Here is a 24,673-nt window from a genome sequence, read left to right as displayed (position 1 = left end):
CGCGCCGCGTGAGCCTCCAGCCAAGCACAGGTAGGTGGGTGGAACGGGGTGCGGAACGGGGTGCGGAAACGGGGTGCGCGTCGACGAGGAAAATGGTCCAGCATGGCGGCAACTTTCCACTTCGTTTCGCCCACCCCTTTCCGTCATTTCTGTGCGGGCACGCCTTCGCCCGTCCACCTCGCTCCGTCGTGCTGTGCTAGTGGTGGAAGAGGCGAACGTTCTGCTGCACAAACGTCATGCCGAGCTTCTCGGCCGTCTCGAAGACGGCGCCGTCGTTCTGGCTACCGCTGGGAGCGGCAATGTACTTGACGCCCGACTTGACGGCACGGAAGACGTTGTCGATGAAGGGGAACTGGCCGTTTGTCAGTGACGACGCCTGAACCGGCTTCTTCGGCGCGCCGAGCTCAACGACGCCCGCGGGGGTGGGGGGATGCTGCTTACAAAGGCATCGCTCGATACGCAGACGTTCTTCAGCTGCTTCATCCACGCCTCGCGCTCGGCGGCCGTGAAGGCGGGAGGAACCTCGTCGAAGACGGCCTCGAAAGCGTCCCTCTCGGCGCCGTCCTTGGGCAGCTGGCCGCTGACGAGCAGGTCGATGGCGTTGCTCTTGTCGGGCCGCTTCGTGCCCTTCTTCCACTTGATGCCGAGGACGCGCTCGTGGAAGCGCATCCACCAGTTGTCGGCCTTGTCGCCGGCGAGACGGGTGCAGTGGATCCGGGACTGCTGGCCGGCGCCGAGGCCGATGACCTGGCCGTTGTAGGCGTAGCAGACCGAGTTGCTCTGCGTGTACTTGAGCGTGATCGTCGCGACGGTGAGGTCGCGGGCGGCGCTCTCGGGCAGGGCCCCCGCGTCCTTGGGCGTGATGATGGTGCCGAAGGATTTGGGCGAGATTTCCACGTCGTTGCGGTGCTGCTGGAGGCTGACGCCGTACACGGTCCGCGTCTCGGCCGGCGCCGGCTTGTAGTCGGCGTCCATCTGGAGGACGAGGTACTTGCCGCCCTTCTTCTTCTTGAGAATCTCGAGAGCCGCCTCCTCGTAGCCGGGAGCGATGACGCCGTCCGACACCTCCTTGGAGATGATGCTCGCCGTGGGCACGTCGACGATGTCGCTGAGGGCGATGATGTCGCCGAAGCTGCTCATGCGGTCGGCGCCGCGGGCGCGGGCGTACGCCTGGGCCAGGGGGGACGTCTCGATGCCCTCGATGTCGCTGACAAAGTACACCTTGCGCTCCTCGGCCGTCAGGGGCAGGCCGATGGCGGCGCCGGCGGGCGAGACGTGCTTGAAGCTCGCGGCGGCGGGCATGCCGAGCGCCTCCTTGAGCTCCTTGACGAGCGGCCAGGCGTTGAGGGAGTCGAGCAGGTTGATGTACCCGGGGGAGCCGCAGAGCACCTTGAAGGGGAGCTTCCCCGAGGCCGTGAAGGCGGCGGCGGGCTTCTGGTGAGGGTTCGCGCCGTAGCGGAGGGCCATGAACTGGTCGCCGGCGCCGGCGTATTCCTTGCGGAAGAAATCCGAGATGGCGGCGTCGTAGTCGGCCGTGTGCTCAAAGGCCTTGAGGGCGTATCGGTTGCGGCTCGTCTCCGTGATCTCGCCCTGCTCGAGCTCCTTCAGGAAGCCGGCGTAGTCGGTCGGGTCGCTGAGGATCGTCACGCGCTTGTGGTTCTTGGCCGCCGCGCGGATGAGCGTGACGCCGCCAATGTCAATCTCCTCGACGGCCTCGGGGATGCTGACGTTGACCTTGGCCACCGTGTCCTTGAAGGGGTACAGGTTGCAGATGACATAGTCCACCTTGTTGATGTTCTGGTCCGCGAGGTCCTTCTCGTCCGACTCGAGATCACGCGCCAGGATTCCGGCGTGCACGGCGGGATGAAGCGTCTTGACGCGGCCGGCGAGCATCTCGGGCGCCTTCGTGATGGCGCTGACATCCCTGTTGCGGTCCCAGTCAGCCATCGGACCATCCGTCAGCATGCGGCCGCCTCAGTTGTCGTACTCGACGGGAAAGCCAGACTCGCGAATCATGCGAGCGGTGCCGCCCGAGGCGAGGATGCGGACATTCTGCTGGGCGAGGCCCTTGGCCAGGTCCAAGAGGCCGGTCTTGTCGTAGACGGAGACGATGGCGATCTTCTGGCTTCCAGACATGACGGGCGGCTGACTGTCTGGAGCAGGTCAAGCGCGGGATGTGATGGGGGTGGGATTGTGAACGGTCAAAAAGCCCAAGTCGGAGGGGAAAAAGTTTGGCGGGGTTATATTAATTATACCGTGGGCTTGGGCGGTGATGTGATGCCTGCCTAATTCAGCACCACGTTGGCCCACCGGGAAACACCTACGTAGTTGTACTTACCGTACTGTACTTAGGTACTGTCTGTACTGTACTTACTTAGGTACTGTACACCTAAACCTGCACCGAACGCAAAAGTACCTCGGTACCTTCTTACTCACAATCCCCATTGTGTCATAGGTGCTCCGTACTTTGTACATTCAATTCAAGTGTCAACACTGTCAAGACGGATACGGATACACGAATAGTAATTATTCAATCAGCAGCAGTACCTACCTAATACTCACTTACTTATTTAGACCCCAATCGATGTTCCATCGTTCGGGGGTACCTCTTGGCGGGGATCGTTGACGCCATATCATGCCAATGTCTGTACTCCACTGCAGTCAGAATACTGGTAGGTGTGCTTGTAAGTAAGTACTTACATGTACCCCGTATGGCGTCACTTGCGCCTACATGTACTTGAGTACCTACCTATGCAGTGCAGTATTAATAGGAATATTCCGTATCTTTAGCAGAGAACGGAGTACTGCATAGGTACGGGGTACAGTAGTTCTGCTTACAGTACTTACACTTACTTGTACATGTACCTGGTCATCTCCCTAGTACTTGTACTGTAATTCAGGAGATGCTCATAGTACCATTAGGATTAGGTATACCTAAGATTGGTGCGGCTGGCATCACTGCCAAGTGTTGCCTAAAGTACGGAGCACATATTAATATACAGTAAGTACGTCCGGATCGCGGATCACTCCGTACAAGTACTGGTTTAGTACCCAAGTACTTGCTGTATTACTGTAACTTGTACGGAGATGTACTTACGGAGCACAAGTACTAAAGTAGAACCCAACAAACAGGACGTTGTGTGCTGCAAGTACTCCATACAAATGTGACAGTATGAATGTACTTGAAACATCATAAATAATGAGTCTAGGAACATGTACCTGTCTACCGAGCAGTACATGTATATGTAGTAGTCAACATCTCCCCGTAGGCACTTTCCTCCGTACTTTGGTAATTGCATGCTTCAGCCTCAATGCCACAATGCACGCATCGCAGCCGAGGCACCCAGTTGCCCACGATCGACGAAATACTCATTCAATTGCATCTCCGACTGTGATACTTGCTCCTTCGCAGACTCCCCCGCAAGCGAAAGCCCACAAGTCGGTGATGTGGACAAAAACTCAATTGCTACATTGCCGCGTTGCTGCCTGGCCTGCCGTTCGAGACGGTGAAGCCGTTGCGGAAAGTGCCATCGTGCATACGTGAACGGTGTACTTGTACTTGTGCGGTCGTGATGTGGTAATCTTTCGGCACATATAGCGTGCCATGGCCGCTGCTGCCTGCTGGCGGATTCTCATCACCTCTGCAATATAAAAACCGTCCGTCTCTCGTCTCCGACGGTGAGATCGGAATCATTTCTTTTCTCATCCGTCTCACCGCGCCCCTCATCTCACCCCCTCCCCTCTCTCGCCTCTCCGACGCATCACACCGCACCGCACCGTGCTGTGCTTCTTCATCCACGGATACCATCGATCCGCCGCATCGGCAACGACGATTGATTTCCCCTTCCACATCTCGCAAACATGGCCGCATTGGACACCATAACACTGCCCGCTCCTCACCAGGAGCTGGTGAAGCACATTGCCCAGAACCCAGATGCGTCCATGGTGGACATTGTCGCACCCTATCGCGAATACGAAGCCTGCCTCAGAGCCATGTTTGCTCAGGATCGTAAAAACCCGGTTCTTGATGACCCCTATATCAATGTTGTCCCCCTCTTCACCGACAACACCAAGGACATCACAACGCGTGCCAGAGATTTGTCTCAAGAATCGGACGAGGAGCAGGCAAGGTATATCATGGCTCTCCCAGACGATAAACGTCGGCTCCACGGTTCACCAGCCACGGTCGCCGACATCTCCGCCTTTCAGCACAACTTCAACGTCTTTTCTGAATCGTCTCTCGTCGAGATGGACTGGAGCAATGTTGTCGCTGCCGGCTCCTCCGTCGTCAATTGTCTCCTGCCTGTGCCCGACGAGTTCACCGGGTCCAAGCGAAAGCTTCGAGAGTACTACCATGAAAAGTTCTGTCCAGCATCCGATGTTGACCTCTTCTTGTACGGCCTCACGCATGACGAGGCCATCGAAAAGATGAAGCATATTGAGAGGGCCATTCGTGATGCCCTTCTAAACGAAGTTACCGTCGTCCGTACCAAGTACGCCGTCACCATCGCCAGCCAGTACCCTGTGCGGCATGTCCAGGTGGGTGCTGCCGTTCCTTCGCTGCAGATAATTTCCCCTCCTAATTCCGTCCAGATCGTCCTACGAGTCTACAAATCCGTCAGCGAAATTCTAACAGGTTTCGACATTGACGCTGCCGGAGGTGCCTTTGACGGGAAGCAAGTCTACGTCACCCCGAGGGCCCTAGGCAGCTTCATCACCCAGATCAACCACATCGATCTCACCCGACGCAGCCCGTCGTATGAGAATCGTCTCTCCAAGTATTCCCATCGCAACTTTGAGGTGTACTGGGCCGACCTAGATCGGAGTCGAATTGATCCGACCATCTTCGAAAGGAGCTTCGGCCGAACCCTCGGGCTCGCGAGGCTCCTGGTTCTCGAGCAGTTGCCGACAACCTCCGCACGAGAGGACTATCTGAACAGGCGACGAATGGAGCGTGGAAGACCGAAAAAGCACAACAACTACAGGTTCGCCATCAGAAGCAACATCAAGGACTCCCATGAAGATGAGGTTGCCGACTGGCTATCGGAGGAGGACGTTAGCAATTACCATACCTTCACCGTGCCCTACGGAGAAAAGTTCAACGCCAAGCACATCGAAAAGCTTTGCTACACGCGAGACTTGCTGCTCAATGCCGAATGGAACCAACCCAAGGAACGCAAGGTGTACCTTCATCGCCATCCCGCCTTTTTTGGCCGTGTCGACGACATCGTCGAGGATTGCTGCGGATCCTGCCCCACGCCTGCTTCGCCAGAGGAGATCGAGACTGCGGATAAGGAGGCCGAGATCTACATCTCTGGGAAGCTCTCGTTCCTCATCGACAACCCCGGACGGCAGCAAATCGGTTCATTCAATCCCCTGACCGAGGAAGACTGGACTGACATGGCCTATGTCGGAAACACGGCAAGCCTATGCCAGTCTATTGTCGATCAAGACGTGGATGCCGTTCGCAACTGGCTGATGCAAGAAGATGCTAATCCGAATAAGCGGGACTACACAGGAAGGTCCCCTCTTCATCTTGCCGTCATGACTTCGTCGCCCGAGATTATGAAATGTCTCGTTGACCACGGCTGTCGACTGACGGCGAGGCTGGCGGATGGAAAGACTGCCCTTCACCTCGCATCTGCAAGGGGAAATACGGAGATGATCCGAATATTGATGGAAAGGAGCATCGAGAACGAAACAGCGGAAGAGGAGAGGCTCTCAAAAAGACACGATACCCTTCGTCGAGGAAAATTGAACATCCGGGACGAGGCTGCTGAACCTCTCAGCGACAAATCCGAGGAAGCCGAGGAATCCGATGGCGAATCCGACGGTGAACTTGTTGACGATGCTGGAAGTGAAACAGAAGTTCATTCAGTAGCCACCGGCGGTTTCGTCAAGGTAAAGAATAATGACCAGAATGATGGTGGCGTCATCGCCGACGAGTCGGACGATGAACCCGATTACTACCAGGTTGATGTTCTCAGCTGGGATATTCCATGCTCACCCCTCCATCTGGCCATCGCCGAGGGCCATGAAGAGGCTGTTAAGCTTCTATGCGATGTAAGTTCTGCCAGCCATCTTGCTCCGGTCCAGACACTGACCTCGAACAGTACGGAGCGGACTCGATTCTCCCCGTCAAGTTCCTCGAATCAGACTCCGACAGAACCGCGGCCATCTTGACGCTGACGCTCGCCTTGTCTCTCCCACCAGAAAAGGCCAAATCCATGGCTAGGCTGCTCCTTAAGCTTGGTGCCACCTCGTCTCAAGCCGACTCGCAAGGTTACACTGCTTTCCAGAAGTTTGTCGATAGCGGAAAACATGACATGATTGACGTGTTGCTTAGTGAGGACAAGGCTGGCATCAAAGTGGCCATCAACCATCTCGTCTTCACCGGGTACGGCTGGAACCCTCAGCCATACTCTCCGATTCATAGCGCTGTGGAGAAGGAAGACTCAGTCCTGACACTCATGCTTCTGAATGCTGGTGCCAATGCTCAAGTCGACTTTGACGCTTGGCAAAATTCAGCCAAGGTTTCGCCGATTCATTTGAGCATGGCGAACCTGGAGCAGTCTCGCAGGATGTACCACGGGCACACCGAACAGCCGCTCATATTTGCCATTCGCACGGGCAATTTTGATGCGGCTGTGGCACTCCTGAGAAATGGTGCGGATCCAAACACCTTGACGGCAGAAACCCAGGGGCGGCTTGCCGATCAGCACACACACGCGTATCCTTGGGGGGAATCCGTATTGGACCTGGTGCGAGATCATGTTCAGAAACTGAAGGAATATACTGGAGAAACGCCGAACCGCAACAAACCTTTTCTGAAACCAGGGATGGATGAATGGATGCTTAAATATGAGCCCGGGTCATACCAACACTGGACGGTTTCGAACGATGTGGAGCGCATCAAGAAAGATTTCGAACGAGACGACATCCAATACGAAATGGAACGAAAGCGTCTTGAGAGTTCCGCGGGAGCAGCTCAGAAGAAGGAGGCCATAGAAGACGCCCTGGCTGGTTTATTGAAGCTGGAGACAGTTTTGAAGGACAATGGTGCCAAGCCATTTGCCGAATTGCATCCTGATGTTACGCAACAGGACCAGGCAAGCAGGCCAGCTTTCAGGCATCTGGAACGGCAGAATTATGAATTTACCTTCAGGTTCACTCTAGATAGTAGCATAAATGATGCCAGGCGAGACGGATACATTCAGCTGTGAGTTAGCATGCCCACTGTTGGAGCCACGTTGGTACTGACCGCAAATAGCATGGAGGCTGCATGGGTAGGAAACTTGGAAAATATCAAGTCGATGACTCTCGAAGCGTGGGGTACCGGGAAAGACCAGGCGCCTCTCAAGGTTTCCATTGCAGACCAATCGGGAAATTCTCCCTTTTCTCTGGCCTTCCTCCGAGGGCACCACGATGTCGCTTGGGGGATTCTTGAAATTTTGAAGGCTCAATGGTCACCCCCCGAAAAGGACAAGCTGCGATATAAGATGAAAACCGAGCGTGACGACGACGACGAAGAATATCATAGCGAGGACGACGAGAGCCAAGGGTCGGTCGACGAACCTCAAATTGTTTCCGAAAAGGTGGACAAAACCTTTACCATTAACGACATCGGCAAGGTTTCCATGCAGGTGGAGTCTCACACAAAGCCCCTGAATGAGATCTGCAAAACCGTCCAATGTTTCGTCGTCGGGAATGCGGAGGTAGCCAAAGAGCACGAAAAAAGAAGCCTCTTTGGGCACGTTCTAGCCGTGGATGATGCGTATGGCCTCAAGATCCTGTTGGATATGGTCCAGCGCTATTCTAGTGATGGGTTTTCCGATGATGATGGCGAGGATTCAGGAGAAAGATTCACCTTCCCCGAGTCTGACTTTCGATGGGCTGTGGAGCATGGCAAGACCATGCTGCTCGGCCAGATTATCAAGCGAACTGGTGCAGGCATCCCGCTTGATCACCTCGTCAAGAAGAGCGGTGTTGAGGTCGACAAGGGGAAACCACGGTACTACGAAGGTCTGACCGTGTATGGAAAGAAGAGGTAGGTCCCACGTTCGCAAACCCGTTTCTGCGTACCAGTCACATTGACCGTTTCTACAGACAGGACTGGGCTACAGCCGGACGCGGCATGGTGACGAGGACCAGTGGATTGAGAACACCACCACTTCTTCACGCCGCCTTGGGTGGATCCCTGGAAGGAGTCCTTTTTTTCTTGAGCGATACACCTCATCGGCTGTATCGCGAGTTTGGCATGTCCAAAGCGGCTCGGGATGACGCGCGGCTCCAGAATCTGAGGGAAAGCCCGAAGGGCTTCGACCGGGCCATCTCAAAATGGCTGGATGCAGACAGTAAGTCGTCGTATCCGGACCATCGTGAGCAAGGCGCTTTCTGACCATTCGATAGACGATTTAGTGCTGCACTGTGCCGTACTCAGCGACGTCGACGAGGAATCGGTGGAGCTCCTCGGATACCTCGTCAAGGAGTTTCCGGAGTTTCTCGAGAAGAAGACGAGCGAGGGCGATACCCCATTGATGCTTGCCTGCAGGCTAGGTCGTGTCGAGTACGCCAAGCTCCTGGTTTCCGCCGGTGCGAACCAGTCAGTCAAGAATGCCGCGGGCGAGAACATTCTCCATGCCGCTCTCGTCGGCAACCCCACGGCCGACCAGGTCAAGCTTCTGTTCGATATTTTCGACTCCGACTTACGAAGTCACCTGTTCTTGCAGCGACAGAGCCTGGACGAGGATGGAATGACACCTCTGCATGCCTGGATCTCGTCCATTTGCGGCGTATCTGACGCGAGCGACGATTCATATTATCGTTATCATCGCCACCGCAACAACCGGTTGCCCAAAGGGTATGGCGACCAGAAGGCTGTTGTGGCCATGACGAAACTACTTTTGGGCTACTCTGGAGGCAAGGAGCTGGACATGCTCAACGGCGCGGGCGAGACTTGCTTGCACACTGCTGTCAAGTGCGACATGCTTTCTCTCGTCAAGCTGCTTGTCGAATTCAAGCCCCAACTTTTGCTCCGCGAGAACGCCGTTGGTCGTACGCCAGTCGAGATTTCTCATGACCGGCTGCAGAGTCAGATTTTCAAGAAGCCTGACATGATTATCTTCAGACACCACAGGAGAGCTGGCGTCAACGGGCTCATTGAGAAGTGCGCGGACGATTTTGACACGAACACTGCGGTCAAAATCGACAGCCCTGAGGTCTTCAAGGCCAAGATTGGCGGTCTCGGTCTCAGCGGCGACTACGATGCCAACATCCTGGGACTTGTTGCGGCGGCGATGGGTATCGGAGAGGGGGAAACGGAATCGTATCCACCAGCCGACATGTTGAAGAAGCTCATCTGGGACTATTGCTCCACTGCGCTCGCCAAGCACGCTGGCAGACGACGACTGGTGAGCCTGAACGAGGCTAATGATGTGGCCAGGAGACTGGGCGAGAGTTACACGACATCCCGTTACTTCAGCGTCACCAACCGTACCTACGACGTCGATGACGACCAGAAGCCCGAGGATGACCAGACATCAGAGGATGGCCATGATGATTTCGTATCCGACTTTGTGGTCAGCGAGACACGCATGAGCCACGCTTGGAAGTTTTCTGACTACGAGGCTGAGAAAGCGGGTACAAAGAGTGCTCGATGATGGGGATAGGCAGTGACGGCGTGGGGACGGGTTGGGGCTCGTGGGTGTGAAAGATGATTACTGAGGATGGCAGAAGTTTGGCACGCACGAATTCGCATCTCGCTTACGGGCAAATTGAATACTACACTGCTTGAAACAGCTTATGGACTGGTGTAACTTTGTAGTGACATTGTTCGTGACTATAGACGTGGCCGCTTTGATGGGTGGACTACTCCCCGGGCATGCTCGTCCGGACTTGGCGGACGGCTTAGCTCCCGTCAACTGGTGAAAAACCGACGTCTCATGGACAGGGCCCGCAGATGGAGCCGGTACAATGAAATATTCCTCTTCCATTCAACGAGACAAGCAAAAGCGGCATGGTCCGCTTACGAGATGTAGACAACCGCCTGAGGCGAGCCATCTCCCCAGAGGCCAAGAACGGCCATGGCAAAGCCGACTGCTGCGAGACCAGTCCGGACAACATAGGCCTTGGCGAAGGTCTCGACCTCGGCTCTGACATCCTCACCATTGACGTTTTCCATGTCCTCCTCGCTCGTCGCCTCGCTATGGACGTCGCCTAGGACTTCGTAGCTGGAATCCATGCGGGGCGCACGAGACGAAGCCTTCTTCGGAGCCTGCTGATTTCGGCCACTGGGACAGGTCGTCGAGGGCGAGAGAAGCCGAGGGGCGGCGGTCGAGAGGACGGCGAGGAGGGAGGTGTAGAGCAAGTAGGGGTGGCGGACCGAACGAGGGGAGAGAACGAAGGAGAGGAAGAGCGGGGCCGATGAGAGGGCCGTGAGGGCGAGAACTGGGGATCTGAGAGCCGCGGTGAGGGATGATATGGCGGCGGAAGCGGAAGCGGAGGATGGAAGACGGAGAAGGGTTGGGAGGGTGAGAGTCGAGACGGTGTAGGAGACGCCCTGCGATGGCATCAGTCAGCCAACTTTGCCACTTCTTCACCAGGCCACGGGCAACCATGATGCGCTTGCGGCGCCAGGCCAAGGATGAAGGGGTATGATAGATATGATGCCATATAATACGATATCCTCTCCTGCACCCCTTTCCATCGGCGGGCGAGCAGACTATCATGATGACCGGACGGATCAGGCATCGGGAATCGGGAACGGATCCAACTCACCGTCAGCAGGCCGAGGGACACGGTGCCCACGAACTTGAGGAGCGAAACCGCCCTTGTCACGGGGCACACCATGGTGGCTGGCTGTCTTCTTTCTCTTTCGCTTCCGTTATCTGCGTCTCAGTTGTATTGGTAGTATTTCCGAGGTGCGGGTCGATAGGGATAGTGGCGGCAGAAGTTGGAGTAGAATGGGGATGCGGACGAGAGTGACGGAGGAGGCGAACTACGGCATGTTTTCAGAAGGTCGAGGTACGTACCTATCTGTGTACAGTAATGAAGCACTGTGTGGACCAAGTGGCTGGGCGGGCACGCTGCCTCGTTGATGTATTTGTACAGTGTGTACTGTACTTCGTACAGTACGTGAGTTTCAAACTGCATAAACGCATACGTGTGGATAATGCATCTATTAGGACGACGGATATTAATTACTCGGTACAATGAGGGGTAATAGCCCCTCCACCCTAAATGCTCCACCCTATACCTTGAGACGCTGACATGAACGATGGAAGTCAACGATGTGACTTCACACTTCCACTTGCAGTACGTGCAATACATACAGTATAGATAGATGGATCAGCTGCATCACCCGTTCTGGACGAAGGGAACTGCATCGTTTCAAATCATACCAATCAACAAAATCATTCTATTCGATCGTTTCAATACTGCAATGCACATAGAATCACGAAATATGAAAGATGGTGGCGATTTCAGTGCTCGGGTGCCTCGAATACTCTGCTCCTCCGATGACGCAACGACATCAAGCTTGCTTACTCGCTGTAGGATAAGGCCTCTTCAGCGGCGTATCTTCTCTTGGTCCTACCGCTAAACAACGCGAGGGTGCCATATCCGGCCACTGATACCGAACACGACGAACAGTGTGGTCGCTTTATCCCACTGCATTGCGACATAGCGTTTGGTGTGCGCAATAGATGGCCAAAAAATGGCGACGGAGCGTGTACCCAATGTAAATGACACTATTGCATTCAGGTGCTGCCATATCATTATCCAATAAGTCTCGTGGCTGGTTTTTCCTGGTATCTTACCAAGCCTGCAAAGGGACCAACCATGACTGTCTCAGCGTCCGCACCTAGGCCAAGGCTGCTCGTGGCAATCTCGTCACTGTAAGGGTACCGACACCATTACCCCCCAGCCATTTTCTCGAAGGCTGGAAACCAAGAATTTCCGGAATGCAGGTCGATAGGGTTGTTGTCGATAGGGTTGTTCGGAGTCCAAGGGTACTCCTCGGCGCTCTCCCGATGTCCTCTGAGAAATGGAAGAGAAGGCTGGTAATGGATTGCCACACTTTGATCTCGCGAGTGTCATCTTGACTAGTCCCGATATATCGTGGACGGAGGGAAATACATGTTATGCGGCGACTCGGACTCTGTCTGGTCATGGGTCGGCAGCAGAGGTGATGGCAAGAGCACCAGCTATCGGGGTTCTGCTCTCAAATGTCAATGTGCCAATACCCGTCTCTGATTCATCGGAGAAAATATGGACGGGCTCTTGGTTTGGTCTGTCCCCGACAACCACGTGCCGGGTGGTGATTCGTGCCTCTGGTAGATTTCAGCAAGAAATTCTCGACCCGTACTTGTTCTGACGTTTGTTGGGCAAATGAGGCGGGCATGGCATCGGAGTCCGTGTAGTTGTAGGTGGTAGGTGTAAGTTAGGGTGCGAGAGTCCAAAGTGCTGTGCAACGTACTGTAAGTACATGTAGGTGCAATCCAGCTGTATAGTACGAGTACTTACATGTACATGTGCTTTCAGTAAGTACAAGGTAAGAACCCACTGCTACAGTACTGACTTACAGTACTTACGTGTACTTGTACATATGCTTGCAGTCCGTCTTCATCCCACATTGCTGTGAGGGTCACTCAATCGCATCATCGGTGGATCAGCGAACGACGACATCCAGGCCTGCCGTGTCGTCTGCAGGCACCGGTCAGGCACCCGCGTTCCCTGTGGAACAAGACCGTCTCCGACGTCGTCACCGCCCGTCGGCCCACGCCCACAAGGGATGCCACCGAATGGATTACAGGGACAAGAAATCAATCAATCACAGGTTCGTCGGCCGAGTCGGTGCAGTTCAGTCGAGGATGAGGGAATTCATCGATTGCATCGCCATGAGCGGCAGGAGATGAGCGTGACAGCAAGTTGATTCATCGGTGGTGGTACAGAACACCAGTCCAAGCCCTCTCCCGGCGACCTATGTACATGGTACATCGAAATACCGAGCCGGTGATGGAGCATCCAGCGTCTAGCAAATGAGAACGAGCACCTCGCAAGAACTTGAGCGATTGAACCGGACCGAATGAGCTGCATCGGACCACATGGTGCATCCGCCATGGTTATGACGATGGCGATGCGGGACCCGACTTGGGGCCGAAGCGGTCGATGGAGCTGCGGATGCCCGTGTCGACCCGCTTGGCCATCTTCTCGAGCGGCAGCCTATGCTCGACGCGCTGGACGACCCGAGCGATGGGGGGTTCCAGGCGCTGGACGGTTCGCTCCACCGGCTGCGTGACGTACGAGATGTTGCGCTCCCATCGCGGCGCCCACTTGGTCGTCTGCTTGGCCAGCCGCTCCTCGGCGCCGGGGACGAAGAGGTAGAGAGGAGCCAGAACGCCGACACCGGCTGCGCCGATGCAGAAGACCTCGGACGTCTTGGCTCGGGGGAGCTTGGGGACGCGGTGAAGAGGCATCTTGGACGAGGACGAGGGCGAGGATGGGACAAGTGGCGACGGCGAAATCAGTTCCCTGCCGTCACGCGTTAGCGAGGAGCGACGAGTGGCGAGCTCGCCCCGGCACGCACCTGAGAATGAGATGGGACTGCGTCCGACGATGGAACAAACAATCGTCTGTAGGAGGTTGAAGAAGTTGAAGCCGGACAAGGGGATCGGATGGGAAGGAGACGAAGACAGATGATGATGGGTGGCGGCGGCAGCGTCTGGAAGAGGAGAGAAGGGAAAGGGGAGGGGAAGGGTTGATGAGGTGACACTCTTATTATAGCTAATACCGAATCGGCAGATGGCGTGTTGCCATCGTCCGCAGGGGCATGGCAGCAGGACGCCCATCTTGGTACCTTGGTACCTTGGCACAATGCTGATCGACCCAAGGTTCATCTACAGTCCGGGACACAGCCCCGTACACTGTGCACGCTGAGGAGATACCACGTACGCTACGAGCGACTACACCATGCTAGGCACGGATTTATTGAATGATTTTTGTTCCTTTTCTCCGCCGTTGGGAGCCGGCTTTGGTCACCTCGGCCGCGACAGCCAGATGGTTCCTGTCCATGCAAAAGGTGTCGGGCGAGCGGGGTGACTGACTGAAACCGGCGATGGTGCACGCCCAACCTCGTGCTGCCACGCCGAATCGCGACCATGGCGGATGGGAGACCGAGACGGTGCGCTGCCTTGCGTCGACGCGTGCAGGACTCAAGACCCTCGGTGCAGGCTGGGCCGTGTATTGTTACCAATACCTGCAATGGCATACATGCTGGTACGTCAAAGGGCGCTGTAGGGATGATTCGTAGGCCGCTGGCCTTTGGCTGCTCGGAAAGGTACGATACGATGGCCCTCCCCTAGCCCGTTGCGGCGAGCCTGGTCGCGCGCCGTACTGTGTCGTTCTCTGTTGGGAGACTGTCCTGATACCTTTCGAGTACGAGCACCCCAACCGTGGCGCGCTGGGCTACGCCTCCTCCTCTCCTGCTGGTCACTTGTTTGGACTGCCGCCGTTGCTACCTTCCCCACATGAGTCACGACCTTGACGGTGGTACGTACCTGCACAAGGCGAGGAAGGTTCGAGCGACATGGCCATTTCACGTGCTTCCTTCCCCTTGACCTTTTTTCACCTTCTTTCCCCATTAGAACACACACACACACACACACACACACACACACATGAAAGCGCTCGCACACAGGCATCGTCGCCGTTCTTCGTCGACAAGAGTTGCGAGTCCGAGCATGACGGCGTCCCACGGATTCATGTGCCGACTACTCCTCGTTCTAGGCAATGACGCAGGGGCCAGCTTCCCCGCAAACAGGCTCCACCCCCAGGTTATGGGCCCACTATTGCCACGCCATGGGTCCTAGGCGTGACGAACGAGGTCGGGGATGCTCCGGCATGGCCTCGCACTTCCCACTGTACGCATGACGAGGGAGGGACCTTGCAGGGTGCTCGGGACCACTCCTCTATCTCCATGGTAAACGACAGTCTCCCCTTGGCCGTTCCGGAATCCACTGCGACGTTTCAACCGCGAAGCAGGTGCGAAACGATGGCAAGCATCGTGTTAGTTCCAGGGCAGATGATACATACATACCATGCAAGGAAGATGCACTGTACAGTGTTGTATCGGGTCGTTTGCTCCGCCACGAGTTACCAGTTCGTCTGACAGGGAGGTATGGATGGCCAATTGTGCCGAGCGCCGTCGAATCGACACCCGGCAAGCGTCTCGACCGTACGGAGTGCATGGAGAAATTCGATGCACGACCCGCGCGAGATCTTCCTGTCTGCATCTGGCAAGTGGTACTCTTTGCGTAGTAACGGGCGACGAAATGCAACAACGCGCTGCAGCACTGTCGACTACCGCACAAGCGTGCCTAGCGAAGTGCGGTGCGTTCCTAGACAGAGAGCTCGTTCGTGCCTGTTAGGCCAAAGTAAGCATACAGGTGATAATTACTGGTGTTGTATTGTCTTGAGAGGACAGCGGATAGAGTATTACTCCGGACTCCGTAAGTACATGACCTAGGAATAAAAATGCTTTGGCTCTCCTGCGCAAGACATGACGTACCTGCTATCTTGTAGTATTTTTCTCATAATAATTACAACGCAACGTACGTACTCCATACGCCGTACATACAAGAACAAAATAGTAGTAATGCTTCGTACACCTACTTGCGTACTCCGTACACTACTGCAAGTAATCATCCCTACGGACTGCATCTGCCGTGATGCTGACTCTGCAAAGCGGACTTCGTTCTTAAAGTGGGTCCGAATGCCGCAGCATCTCTCGGTCCAATTGTCAAAGTACCAAGCAAGTATAGTTGCGCTGACTAAGTCGTTTGATGCACGCACCTGCCAACCGCCTCCGCGTTCATGACACGCGCATGCCGAACGGTTGCGAGAACAGAGAAGCTGCATCGGCTGCTGGTAAGCACCGACTTGTCCATGTCACGAGGTGCATTTTGAAACATCATCGCGAGCGATCATGCCTTCGTCATCGACACCGCAAACGATGAAGCCGAAGAAGCTGATGACGTACGGCTCATCCTCGTGCAAGAAGCCATCGCTGAGTTCGACGCCGACGAGAGACAAGGCTGCATCAGGCACCGAGATAGCCGAGAAACCGCAGGGCGGCCACGACGCCCATCGCTCGCCTCTCGAAAAAAATGCCGCCCCCAACACCCGAGCGCCGCAGGTGCAGGCAGCCGCCGGCAAGCCTAGGGTCAGGTCCGGGCCGGCGGCGGAGCAGCACGACCTCGTGGCTCGCAAGAGAGATCATTCGACAGCTTTTGGTGCCAACACGGTCCCAAGCCAAGCCCTAGCGGCCAAGTCCAATCCAAAAGGCGAGAGAGCCACGGGGACGCTGGCCACGGGCGACGGCAAGACTTTGAACGGCACCAGCAACCATCCACGGCCGCCAAGACGACCAATAATGGACGTGGACGATGCATCAGATGCAGAGTCGAGCGAGATCCAGCCACCCCGACGCCATGCACCCGGCGAGGGTGCGGCGGCCAAACCTATGCCGTCAACGCCCAGGCGCCGTCGCTTGATTGATGCTCTGGCCGCCCAGCGGACCAGGAGTCCGGAGCCGGCGTCAATGCCGGCCGACGAGGGGGCGTCGCAGCGGACCGACGACTCGACCGTGTCGTCGCTGCCGTCCCGCTCCGCCTCGGCCCAGGACCTCCGTCTCCGTGGAGTCGACAGGCGGGGGGCGACGCCTTCGAGAAGCCGAGTCAAGTTCACCTACAACAAGAGCAGAAGCAACTTGAGCGAATCGCGCCAGGCTGGAGAGAGGGAACCGCCCTCGCTCGAGGCCGACGAAGAGGAGACCATGTCCTCGGCCCCGGGTCTGTCGAGTCCCAGCACGCCGGCTCTCGTCGTCGAGGAGGACCAGGACGATGACGACACGCAGCCTGCCATCAAGAGCATACACGAGCTGCGGCGCGCGGGCGCGAACAACAGATTTTCCGACGAACTCGACGACCTGCTCGGCAGGATCGGTGCTCCCGACGGCGGCTCTCTGACGATGCGGAGAAACGCGCTCTGCGAGCTGGCGAGTCGATTGCAGAGGGACAGCTTCGCGGGGCAGTTTCGCGACCACGGGTCCCGCGACAAGGTCGCCAAGGGCATCGGCAAGGAAGATGACGTGGTGAGCGGCTTTGCCCTGACGGCCGCGCTCATCGTCTTTCTGGAGTTTGGTCCGGCGCCGCATCTGCTGCGTCAACTCTGCAACCAAGGCTTAGGCCGGCTGCTGGGCCGGCTGCTACGAACGACCGAGGACATGGACGTCATCGCGTCGCAGAGGCAGACGAACCTGGCGCGAGCGGCCAGAGCCTCGGTCCACGGCGTCAAGGTCAGCCTGACACGCATGCCGATCTGGCATGGGTCGCCGCCGGATCGGCTTTCGCCTCGGACCGTCGCCTTGCGACTGCTGGAAACCGTCGCCCGATGCTCCGACGGTCAGCTGCTGGAGACGGTCGTCGGGGACCTCGAGCGGGACCTCATCCGGACGGCGGCCGAATGCGCGGCGGCCGAGGGCGAAGCGGGTGTCGACGAGGCTCTCGTCATCACGGCCCTCCAAGTGCTGTCGAGCGCCGGCATCACACCCGGAGGCAGCCATCAAGGGCCCGGCGCCGCCGAACTCCCTGCGAGCGTGGCCAGCATGCTGCCGAAGGCGCTCAGGCGTTGGCCTGACGAGCGAGGGGACACGGCGGTGGCGACTCTGAAGCTGGCCATCAACATCACGAACACTGCGTCGGGCACGGCCGCGTTTGACGACGGCAGCCTGCTGTCACGGCTCGCCACCTGCATGGCGGAGAGCTTCGGCAAGGCGCAGGAGGCCATCGACAACGGCCGGCTCGAGGACGACATGTACGACGGCCTCCTGCTCCTCCTCGGCCTCGTCATCAACATCGTGGAACACTGCCCGGCCGCTCGGCTGTCGATGGGAAACGAGCCGCTCGGAGCGCTCGTCAGCCTTTGGCAGGGGAACCAGCTGGCCGCAAGCGAGGTACGTTCCCTCCCAGCCCGCACCATCGTCGCCGCGCCGGTGCAGGGTGCTTCCGCGCCGGTGCACCATTGCTGACCTGCCATCTCGAACAGGCCGATTCGGTGGAAATGTCCAAGTTTAGCGTCGCCACGGGCTACCTGGCCGTGCTCCTCGGTTATCTGTGTCTCGCCCGGACCGGCCGGCAGCTGGTCGAGGGCACCGACGCGGGCATGCGCGGCTTGATCACCTCGATCCGCGACTTCGCCGTCATGCACGAAACGGTGGACAGCAAGACGCACGAGCTCGAGCTGCTCGTCAACGAGCTTCGACAACAGATGCACTCTGGCCGATGAGGAGGCGACACGACGTGGACGAGCGAGCGTACAGTCTGCGGCATGATTCGACCGGTGAGAAGGACAAGGTCGCCGGGGGCCATGCGTGTCGGGCTAGAATGGCGAGAGGGGGGATTCCACTCGGTGCACCGGTATTTACTGTGTATTCCTTGTTGCATATTGTTCGGTGCAGATGGACATGGCTGCCCACTCTGGGCATGCATCCAAAGGCAGGGGAGAAGCCGGGCGCGGCAGACAGAGGTAGTGATGACATGATGCGACGACTCGCACCCAACTCCATAGTACACGCCCGATGATTACGTATTGGGATGCATTCCTGCCGTCCTGGGAAGGGGACGGGACAAGGAAGCACTCGAGTCAGGGGCAGGTTGCAGCGCATACCGCTTTCGATGAGGAACCTTGGACGGAAGAATGTGGGAGAGAAGGCGAGAAGCCCGAGGGCGAGGGTGAGGGCAAGGTGGAGGGTCGAGGGCAAGGTGGAGGAGGGTGGAGGGGAAGGTCGGGAGTGGGAGTGGGAGAGGGAGAGGGAGGGAGGGAGGGAGGGAGGATGGGAGGGCGGGAGGATGCATGCATGCGATGCGAGCACCTGCACGTAATCATAAGGGGACCCGATGGTGCCGACTCACCCCATGCCGATGCGGAAAACAAGGCCGTGATGGCGACCAGTTGCTGAGGCGGCGACGGAGGCGACCGCGGAGGCGATATGGAGGTGGGCGACCCCGAAGTGCATCAGCGTACAGTAAGTACAGTAGGATAAACAAGACGGTGGGTGCTGTGTAGGCCGTATTGGTGCCGCATTGGCGAGTTCGTTAGCACTACTCCCTGCACCCAAGTGCAGTAAGTAGGTACCTATGCGTTACAGTGAAGAGTACGGGTTCAGGTCGTGCCTTGGTTGTCCTTGTAGTGGCTAGCTCCGCCGTTTGCTTCGCTGCTTGCTTGCTTCCGGCTTCATTCACCCCGCCATCTCCCCCTCCCACCCAACCCACACACCCCCCATCAGCACCCAACACCCACCTTCCAGCGCCCACCAGCGCCCACCAGCGCCCACCAGCGCCCATCTGGCACCGACCAGCCACCTGCCAGACGATCGCTCGTCCGTCTCCGTCCAGTCCTCGATCATCCGCACACCGTCCATCGTCCGTACTACTATAATGATTCCTTCTCCCCCCGGCATCATCATCTCCCCTTTCTATTCTCTGTACACCCCAACCCCTACGAACGCTGCTCGCGCCCAGCAAGCCCGCGTTTGATTTTTCTTCGAGCATTCCCTAATTCCCTCGTCTCTCTTCCTTCGTCCTTCCCCGCGCATCTGGTCGATTGCCGTCGTCGTCGACAACTCCTGTGCTCCTCTCCGACATATCCCATCCCGAGCAGTCCCTCCTTCGCCGCGACGATAGCGATCCGGTCCGATCCCGCGCGAGCCCCCGATGCCAGCGCAACGGCAGAGAAAGGTGGCCATTGTTGGCAGTCGGTCCGTCGGTAGGTCGCCATCGCCACCCCCTTCCTTCGTGCCCGCTCCGGGAGGCCGATTCCACCTCGGCTGCTCCTCTCCGGCTGCGACGATGGATAATCATGCAAGAAACGGGCGGCTCGACTGACAGGTCGCTCACCGTGCGTGCAGGCAAGTCGTCGCTCGCCGTCCAGTTTGTCGACGGCCACTTTGTCGAAAGCTACTACCCGACGATTGAAAACACATTCAGCAAGACGATTCGGCACAACGGCCAGGACTACCTGACGGAAATCGTCGACACCGCCGGCCAAGACGAGTACAGCATTCTGAATTCGAAGCACTTCATCGGCATACACGGCTACATGCTCGTGTACTCGGTCTCGTCCTTGCCATCCTTTGAGATTGTCCAGGTCATCCGCGAGAAGATTCTAAATCACCTGGTAGGTCGCTCCCGCGTCCCCTCCTGCTTCCGAGCCTGGCCTCATGTTTTCTTCTCCGCCGCACCTGTAGGGGACCGAGTCGGTGCCCATCGTCATCGTCGGCAACAAGAGCGACCTGCGACCCGACCAGCGGCAAGTCAGCGCCGAGGAAGGCAAGAAGGTCGCCGAGAAATTCCACTGCGGCTGGACCGAGGCGAGCGCGCGGTACAACGAGAACGTCGCCCGGGCCTTTGAGCTGCTCATCGCCCAGATCGAGAAGTCGCAGAACCCCGGCGAGGCACCGAAGCAGAGCAATTGCCTTCTCATGTAGCCGTTTGCCTGCCCGGAAGTCGGCCAGGCGAGGAGCCGACGTCGGAAGGCTGCGGGCAGCTTGCTTCTACAGCACGAATACGTTTTCGGGCCCACGACGGGGCTAGTAATGGTTCAGGATATGTCCTCATCTTCTATTCGACGCCCGAGACAGGTTCAATTGTCCGGAATAATAATGAAGACGCAAAAGACTCACCCGCTGCCGTACAAGTATGCGTCCATCATCGGCACCACCAGCCGAGAGACACATTCAGTCGGGCTGCATGCACGAGAATCCAGCCAAGGCCGTGACAAAATAAAAGTGAAGCTGTACCGAACCCACCGGTCGACCCGTCGCAACTCGGCCCAACTCGTTGCCACGGATGGCTCTACAGTTTTGCAAGAAAATAACCCTAGGACCAGCCGGTAGATCTGTCCCTTCCTGATGCAAAGGACAGACGAGAAGACGGATGCGAAAGGGTTGGTCAATTGCCTCGACACATGCGATCGCTGTGCGTGTACGTTACTACTGCCGTCTGTACTCTATCCGGACACCGCACCTGCGCGTTGACCTCCAACTGGTGTACCTCTTTTTCTGTCACCCCCTCGCTGCTGTGTGCCCCACCATGCCATGCATGTCTTGCCATGTCTTGTTTCGACCCCGCCCCCCCACCAAGCTTTCTGGAAGTCTTCCTTTCTCCGACACCGACAACTCGTCGTGACTCTTCCTCTCTACCCTGTCATTGCCGCCTCCTGAACCTGTTCATTCCGCCGCTTGTGCGCGACTCAGCCCTCTGCCACGAGGTAGGAAACCCTTCCGTCTGCCGTATCCATTCCTTGCAGCATTCTCTAGCTCCGAACGGTGACTCAAGTAGCCTCCCCCCATAGCTCCACGGTCGAGCAAGCCGCACCAAAGTAGCCGGGAACGAGCAACGATAACGACAACGACGGGCCACACACTGCAAGCAAGATGCTGGACGTCGTCGATTTCATAAAGGAGAGGGGGGGTGACCCGGAAAAGATCCGCGAGTCTCAGCGCCGTCGGCATGCCAACGTCGAGATCGTCGATGAGATCATTGACCTCTTCGAGGACCACCGCCGCAGTGCGTTGCCCGTCTCTCGTCCTGCCTTGATCTGCCTTGCTTCACAATACAATTCTCACCGGACTGACATTAAACGGCACGTTTGCCCTGTTTAAGCTCAATACAGTGCCACCCAAGTCAACACCAGGATCAATGGTGTCCAAAAAGAAATTGGAGCCAAGAAGAAGGCGAGAATGCCGTTGGCGGCCATCGAAACTCCGGAACGACTGCTAACTGTGTTTCTCAGGCCAAGGAGAATGCCGACGAACTCCTTCAACAAAAGATGGAGCTTGAAAAGGAAAAAAAAAGCCTTGTCGAGTCGGCTGCTCAGAAGGAGGCCACCCTCAAGTCCAAGATCAGGACGATCGGCAACTACGTCCACGATTCCGTCCCCGTCAGCAACAATGAGGTATGTCCCGGGCCCGTTTGTGCCCAGAGCGCCATGTCTCGGCCGACTCTTTCTCCTCGCCGAGCCCCTCGTTTTCTCATCGCTTCTAGGATGACAACGCAGTTCTGCGCACCTGGGCCCCCGAAGGCGTAGCGGTCGAGAAGCGCAAGGTTCTCTCGCATCACGAGGTTCTCCTTCGGCTCGATGGCTACGACCCCGATCGCGGCGTCAAGGTTGTCGGTCACCGCGGCTACTTCCTCCGTCAGTGGGGTGTCTTCCTCAACCAAGCCCTCATCAACTACGGACTCGAGTTCCTCACCCAGCGAGGCTACACCGCTCTGCAAGCCCCCCAGTTCATGCTCAAGGACTACATGGCCAAGACGGCCCAGCTCGAGGACTTCGACGAGGAGCTGTACAAGGTCGTCGACGGCGACGCCAAGAACGACAAATATCTCATTGCTACGTCGGAGCAGCCCATCTCGGCCTTTCACGCCGACGAGTGGCTCATTGCGAAGGATCTTCCCATCAAGTACGTTGACCAAAACACACGCGGAAGCGGATAAAAGTGTTGGCCTGTTCGCCTGCTGACATGCTCTCCCTTCTTTCCTCCTACCAGGTACGCTGGGTACAGCTCTTGCTACAGGCGCGAGGCCGGATCGCACGGTCGCGATGCCTGGGGCATTTACCGTGTCCACCAGTTCGAGAAGGTTCGTCAACACGCCACCACCACCATGGCTGCGCCCGTCTGACTTAATATCCAGATCGAGCAGTTCTTGTTGACGGACCCCGAGAAGTCGTGGGAGGCGCTCGACGACATGATTGCCGTGTCGGAGGAGTTCTACAAGTCGCTCGGGCTGCCCTACCAAGTTGTCGCCATCGTTTCCGGCGCGCTGAACAATGCGGCCTCCAAGAAGCTTGACCTGGAGGCCTGGTTTCCCTTCCAAGGCGAGTACAAGGAGCTCGTGTCCTGCTCCAACTGCACCGACTACCAGTCGCGAGCGCTCGAGATCCGTTTCGGCGCGAAATCCCAGACAGACACGAAGAAGAAGTACGTGCACTGCCTGAACGCGACGCTGTGCGCCACGACGAGGACCATGTGCTGCGTGCTCGAGAACTACCAGACGGAAGAGGTGCGTACTCGGCCATGAAGGGGCACGCGAACAAAAGAAGCTAACAAGCCGTAGGGTCTCCGCGTTCCCGAGCCGCTCCGCAAGTATATCCCTGGTGCGCCGGACTTTATTCCCTTCTCCAAGGAGCTCCCCAAGGAATCCACTTCGCAGAAGCCGCTGGTGCAAAGGCCAAAGGGTGGCAAATAATGTGCCGACGGAAAGCTTGTTTCCCGGTGTCACTTGGCCAACAGATGACCGTCGACGCGAGCCTGCGTGAAAACGAGTTATCGGTCACCACAGTTTGCGGTAGATGGTGAACCGCGGTGGAGAATGGCATGAGCGTCGGATCTGACAATAAAATCACGTGCAATATCGATCATGGACCGAAGAAGTTTGCTCGCGTGCCATGTCTAGAGAACCAACTGAACGCGTATGCGTACTGGTGCGCGAGTTTGAACAAGGACAGTGTTGGGTCGGCTGCTGGAATGACTGTATGCGTATCTGGGTCACGGCTTTGAGGCAGCATGAGTCTGACCGTCGTAGCGAACAGACTCGATACGGCCAAGGTGACGTATGCCTACTTGACTCGGTGAACGTTCATTCCACATGCAAAGTCGTTGTGAGCCACAACCATTGGCGACCCTTACTCAGGCATAAAGTGTTGTAAATGTGTCGCGGATTGGTCGAGCAGCTGTTTCTCTTGTTCGTTGTTGTCGACACACGTCTCCTGTGACCAGACACGCAGTGGCGGTGATGGAGATTCAGCAGCCGTCAGAAATACTGCAAGCCCTCCGATGCTGCCGACCGAGACAAACAGTTGGTCGGATCGAAATGTGTACTACGAGCCCGCTACTGTGCGGACGATTCTCGTGCTTCGCGCCCACCCCAAGCTCACCATGAGCTGCACGAATTGAACTGCTTGTTTTCGATTCAGCCAATGGCAGAACATGTGCAGAGGTGCCGTCAATGTTTCCAATGTCGTGGCTTTCTTATTTTTCAGAAAATTCGATGTCACATTGTTGGTATTGAGCGTCAAAGAAGGCCAAAGCCATGTATTGATTTTGGATCCCTCACCACGAACCCTAGGTTCAATCCCCTGCGCAGCCGGTAATGCGGCCAGAATAGGGGCATCGAGCATTGTCAAGCCCATAAAGTCGTACCGCCGTGGGCTTCGGTAGTTTGGCCAACAAATGAGGTTGGAATTCTCTCGTAAGAAAGGAGTCGCCGAGCTGCTGTCATGCACAACCACCGGATCTTGGCCACGGGGGTGTCATGGGACTGAGGGTTAGGCAAGCTTATCATGGCGTCTTGTTCGCCAGCTCACGAGGCGCTTTCGGGATGTTCCTTGAACCAGGCCTGCAGCTTCTCCAGTGCACGACCTCGGTGCGATATGGCATTCTTTTGCGTACCGTCCATCTCGGCAAATCTAGCTCCCAACTGTTTCAGACGCGGGAAATCACAACGGAGGTACAGGCGGCGGGTAGTGTGTGGAGGGACGATGGGGACAACGAACTTACGTTTGGCCTTGGTACTCGAAAATGGGATCCCAGCCTACCAGAGAGGAAGGTCAATCA

At 57.0% G+C, this 24,673-nt stretch overlaps 7 protein-coding genes across 7 annotated transcripts; 4 read left to right on the top strand and 3 right to left on the bottom strand.

The window, feature by feature from the left end:
• Positions 1 to 196: 196 nt before the first annotated feature.
• On the bottom strand, positions 197 to 2,136 carry DCS_05554 (bifunctional purine biosynthesis protein; the record flags this gene model as incomplete). The annotated part of the gene is made up of 3 exons (XM_040802856.1): positions 197 to 352; positions 442 to 1,924; positions 1,988 to 2,136. 3 exons carry the CDS (start codon positions 2,134 to 2,136, stop codon positions 197 to 199), a joined length of 1,788 nt encoding a protein of 595 aa, XP_040657889.1.
• Positions 2,137 to 3,861: 1,725 nt separating this feature from the next.
• DCS_05553 (ankyrin repeat protein) lies at positions 3,862 to 9,659 on the top strand (the record flags this gene model as incomplete). The annotated part of the gene is made up of 5 exons (XM_040802855.1): positions 3,862 to 6,063; positions 6,114 to 7,219; positions 7,271 to 8,047; positions 8,107 to 8,354; positions 8,410 to 9,659. 5 exons carry the CDS (start codon positions 3,862 to 3,864, stop codon positions 9,657 to 9,659), a joined length of 5,583 nt encoding a protein of 1,860 aa, XP_040657888.1.
• A 365-nt stretch (positions 9,660 to 10,024) lies between these two features.
• Positions 10,025 to 10,848, bottom strand: DCS_05552 (uncharacterized protein; the record flags this gene model as incomplete). Its single annotated transcript, XM_040802854.1, has 2 exons — positions 10,025 to 10,558; positions 10,777 to 10,848. 2 exons carry the CDS (start codon positions 10,846 to 10,848, stop codon positions 10,025 to 10,027), a joined length of 606 nt encoding a protein of 201 aa, XP_040657887.1.
• Positions 10,849 to 13,121: 2,273 nt separating this feature from the next.
• Positions 13,122 to 13,847, bottom strand: DCS_05551 (uncharacterized protein; the record flags this gene model as incomplete). Its single annotated transcript, XM_040802853.1, has 1 exon — positions 13,122 to 13,847. One exon carries the CDS (start codon positions 13,845 to 13,847, stop codon positions 13,122 to 13,124), a length of 726 nt encoding a protein of 241 aa, XP_040657886.1.
• A 2,316-nt stretch (positions 13,848 to 16,163) lies between these two features.
• Positions 16,164 to 18,342, top strand: DCS_05550 (Wings apart-like protein; the record flags this gene model as incomplete). Its single annotated transcript, XM_040802852.1, has 3 exons — positions 16,164 to 16,224; positions 16,284 to 18,010; positions 18,103 to 18,342. 3 exons carry the CDS (start codon positions 16,164 to 16,166, stop codon positions 18,340 to 18,342), a joined length of 2,028 nt encoding a protein of 675 aa, XP_040657885.1.
• Positions 18,343 to 19,769: 1,427 nt separating this feature from the next.
• DCS_05549 (rheb small monomeric GTPase RhbA) lies at positions 19,770 to 20,542 on the top strand (the record flags this gene model as incomplete). The annotated part of the gene is made up of 3 exons (XM_040802851.1): positions 19,770 to 19,821; positions 19,964 to 20,232; positions 20,303 to 20,542. The coding sequence occupies 3 exons, from the start codon at positions 19,770 to 19,772 to the stop codon at positions 20,540 to 20,542; spliced, it is 561 nt and encodes a 186-aa protein (XP_040657884.1).
• Positions 20,543 to 21,490: 948 nt separating this feature from the next.
• DCS_05548 (putative serine-tRNA ligase, cytosolic) lies at positions 21,491 to 23,306 on the top strand (the record flags this gene model as incomplete). Its single annotated transcript, XM_040802850.1, has 6 exons — positions 21,491 to 21,703; positions 21,850 to 22,011; positions 22,101 to 22,519; positions 22,634 to 22,697; positions 22,752 to 23,120; positions 23,175 to 23,306. The coding sequence occupies 6 exons, from the start codon at positions 21,491 to 21,493 to the stop codon at positions 23,304 to 23,306; spliced, it is 1,359 nt and encodes a 452-aa protein (XP_040657883.1).
• Positions 23,307 to 24,673: the final 1,367 nt, after the last annotated feature.

This window comes from Drechmeria coniospora, chromosome 02 (assembly GCF_001625195.1).
Source record: "Drechmeria coniospora strain ARSEF 6962 chromosome 02, whole genome shotgun sequence".
In the NCBI taxonomy this organism is placed as follows: domain Eukaryota; kingdom Fungi; phylum Ascomycota; class Sordariomycetes; order Hypocreales; family Ophiocordycipitaceae; genus Drechmeria; species Drechmeria coniospora.
Note: the sequence above shows the minus strand (reverse complement) of the source record. Positions and strands in the feature narration are given on the sequence as shown.